This window comes from Protobothrops mucrosquamatus, unplaced genomic scaffold (genome assembly GCF_001527695.2).
Source record: "Protobothrops mucrosquamatus isolate PMUCROS unplaced genomic scaffold, P.Mucros_1.0 scaffold6949, whole genome shotgun sequence".
In the NCBI taxonomy this organism is placed as follows: domain Eukaryota; kingdom Metazoa; phylum Chordata; class Lepidosauria; order Squamata; family Viperidae; genus Protobothrops; species Protobothrops mucrosquamatus.
Window position 1 is genome coordinate 5,253 of NW_015392761.1, and position 2,495 is coordinate 7,747.

The following is a 2,495-nucleotide window of genomic DNA, read 5'->3' on the forward strand; positions in this document are numbered from 1 at the left end:
GGGTCCCAGGTGGAGGGAGGGAGGTGCTGGGTGCCAAAATGGGGCAGGACCCTCCAGTTGTGAAGGAAAGAAATGGCACAAATGGCTGGGTGAGTGTAGGGGGAGTCTCGGGTGTCCCCCAATGGCTCCCCAGAAGCCAGAGGTATCTCAGCAGGAAAAGCTCCAGGCTGCCATTCTCCACCTCCCCCCAATCTAAAAACTTGACCCCCCCCCATTTTTCAGAAATTGCAAGAAAGAGACAGAAATTCATCAGCTAATGGGAAAAAAACCCTTCCTTTCCCACCAGGAAGCAGGAAGGACGGCAGGATTAATTCATGAGTGCTGTAGAAAAAAAGAGACGGGGAAGAAAGTTAGAAAATAAAGTGAAGCCAGTGTAAAAAGCTTATTATTCCTCTCTTTCAGCCACCCCCCCCAGACAGGCCCACATTGCAGGGGGGTGGTTGATAGGTAGGAACAAAATGAGGGAGTGCCCCCCCTTTTTTTTTCAAAGAGGAAAAGGATGCAAAGCACCAGTAATTCATCTCCAGGGGCTTATTGAATTTTCCCCAATTGACTTAACTGGGGGGTTAATCAGGAAAGGAGGCCTCCCCCCCCAGACGTTTCATATCAACAAAGAAGATGGGGCTACGATGGGGGGGAGCAAAGCTGGGTGTCCCTTGGCCAGAAATTGTGAGAAACGTCACAAGGAGACTTCCCTTCTCTTTTGCAATTTCCCAAAACCTGGAAACATCCTGGGGAAGATTTTAGTGTTTATGTGTGTGTTTCTTTTTGATTGCACTGTTTTAAGGTCTCTGTAATGAAAAGCTGACCAAAATTTCAAAAATTTGTGTTATCCACAGCAAGGAGGTATTGTTCAGGCACTTTTTTTTTTTTAAGGAACAATTAACGAATGTTAAAGAAAGATCTATAACTTGGGGAGAAACTCACCTGAAGGAGGCTGGATAGGAGTTGCTGGAAGGAGAAAAAGAGCCAATCAGGACCCTTCATGGGCTGGAGGACTGGGGGGGGAGGTGCTCCCCATGGATAGCCCATAATAGGTTGCAGGATGCTCACTTATACAGTAGACTCTCAGAGAACAGAATTTCCCAAGCAAATTTCCCAGGGGAGCCTCCTTGCCATTTGCTAAGCTTGCTGAGAGGCCTCCCCTGGATGGTCCCCTCCCCACAATCTCTCATCCAGCCCCCCAGACTCACCTGTCTTGCTCTTCAGGTAGAGGGAGAGCCCCATGGCAAAGAAGATCACCCCGATCACGGCTGCCACGATCCCTGTCCAGAGTTTGCTCTTGGCAGAGTTGGAGGAACGGGGCTCTGGGGAAGGAGAAGGAGCCTCCCCTGAGTAGGAAGATCAGGGCCAGCTTCCCCCCCAGGAAGGTCCATCCCAGCTCCCCCCACAGGGAGGGTCCCTCCCCCCTTCTCAGGGCAGGATGGGGTCCCCAGACCAGGAGGAGATGGAGGGGAGGGGCTCACCCCATTGGACGGTGATGGGGGCCTCCAGGCTGGCGTGCTCCACCTGGCAGGTGTAGACGTCCCCCCGCTGGGGCTGGGTCTCCAGCATCACCTGGAGCTGGTAGGTCCAGTCTCCATTCTGGAGCTCCTCCCCAAAGGCCACGCCCTCCTCCTCCAGCCGCCCATTCTTCAGCCACCGGACCTTGATCTCCACAGGGTAGAAGCCCCTGGCGGTGCAGAGGAGGATGGTGAGGGGGGAAGTGGGATCCAGCTTGGTGGGGGAGATGGAGACGGTGGGTTTGGCTGGAAGGGAGGAGGGACATGGGGGAGACACAGGAGGAGCCAGAACAGGAGACCAAGTTGGTTAGTTCAGGCCAAGATCCCTTTTCAGTCCTCAAAATATTATTTGTTTTAAGTCATTTCCAAAGCAAATTGCAGCAAGAAGTTAAATGGGATCCTGAAAGATGGAAAAACAAAAATCGTTCCTGGTTGGGATCAGTTTCCATCATCAAATTGCACAAGTCCAACAGGAATAAATACTGGAAACGCTCCAGGAAGGAAGGAATGTCCTCCCCCATGAGAAAGGAGGAGACAGGAGAGGGTATAAAAGGAGGCAGTTTGGGCCGGGAGAAGGAGAGAGAGAAAAAGAAGCAGCCTTGGGAGAAGGCAGAGTCAGCTCTAGCAGCATGGAATGGAAAGAAGGAGAAGGAGGAGGGGGGAGAGGAGAGGAGATCAAGCAGGCCGGCCACAAGTGGATCTACAACTTCTTTGGCAGCCACATGTGCTGGCAGACACCAAGAGGCAAGGAACGAAGGGAGGAGGGTTTGCCCTCCATGAGGAATGAAGAAAGACAGCAATGAAGAAAGACAGCAATGAAGAAAGGCAGCACCGGCTGGAGGTGAACCACGGAGGGAGATGGAGAGTGGAAGGATTCTTATGTGCTTTTGTGACTTTGAAGTTCTGGGATTTGTGCAATGTGGGCTTTGTGTTCTTAAGGAGTGTTTGGCAATTTCTATTTGGCTGATGGCTGATGTCTCAGGTTAGCTTCTA

At 51.7% G+C, this 2,495-nt stretch overlaps 1 protein-coding gene across 1 annotated transcript in view; it reads right to left on the bottom strand.

Moving 5' to 3' along the window:
- Window positions 1-927: 927 nt before the first annotated feature.
- Window positions 928-2,495, bottom strand: part of LOC107300406 (rano class II histocompatibility antigen, A beta chain-like) — a gene marked incomplete at both ends in the record, with an annotated part of 5,371 nt that continues 3,803 nt past the window's right edge. The window contains 3 exons of the mRNA XM_015829739.1: window positions 928-951; window positions 1,189-1,307; window positions 1,467-1,716. Coding sequence (XP_015685225.1) covers window positions 928-951; window positions 1,189-1,307; window positions 1,467-1,716 — 393 coding nt within the window. The remainder of the gene's footprint in view (window positions 952-1,188; window positions 1,308-1,466; window positions 1,717-2,495) is intronic.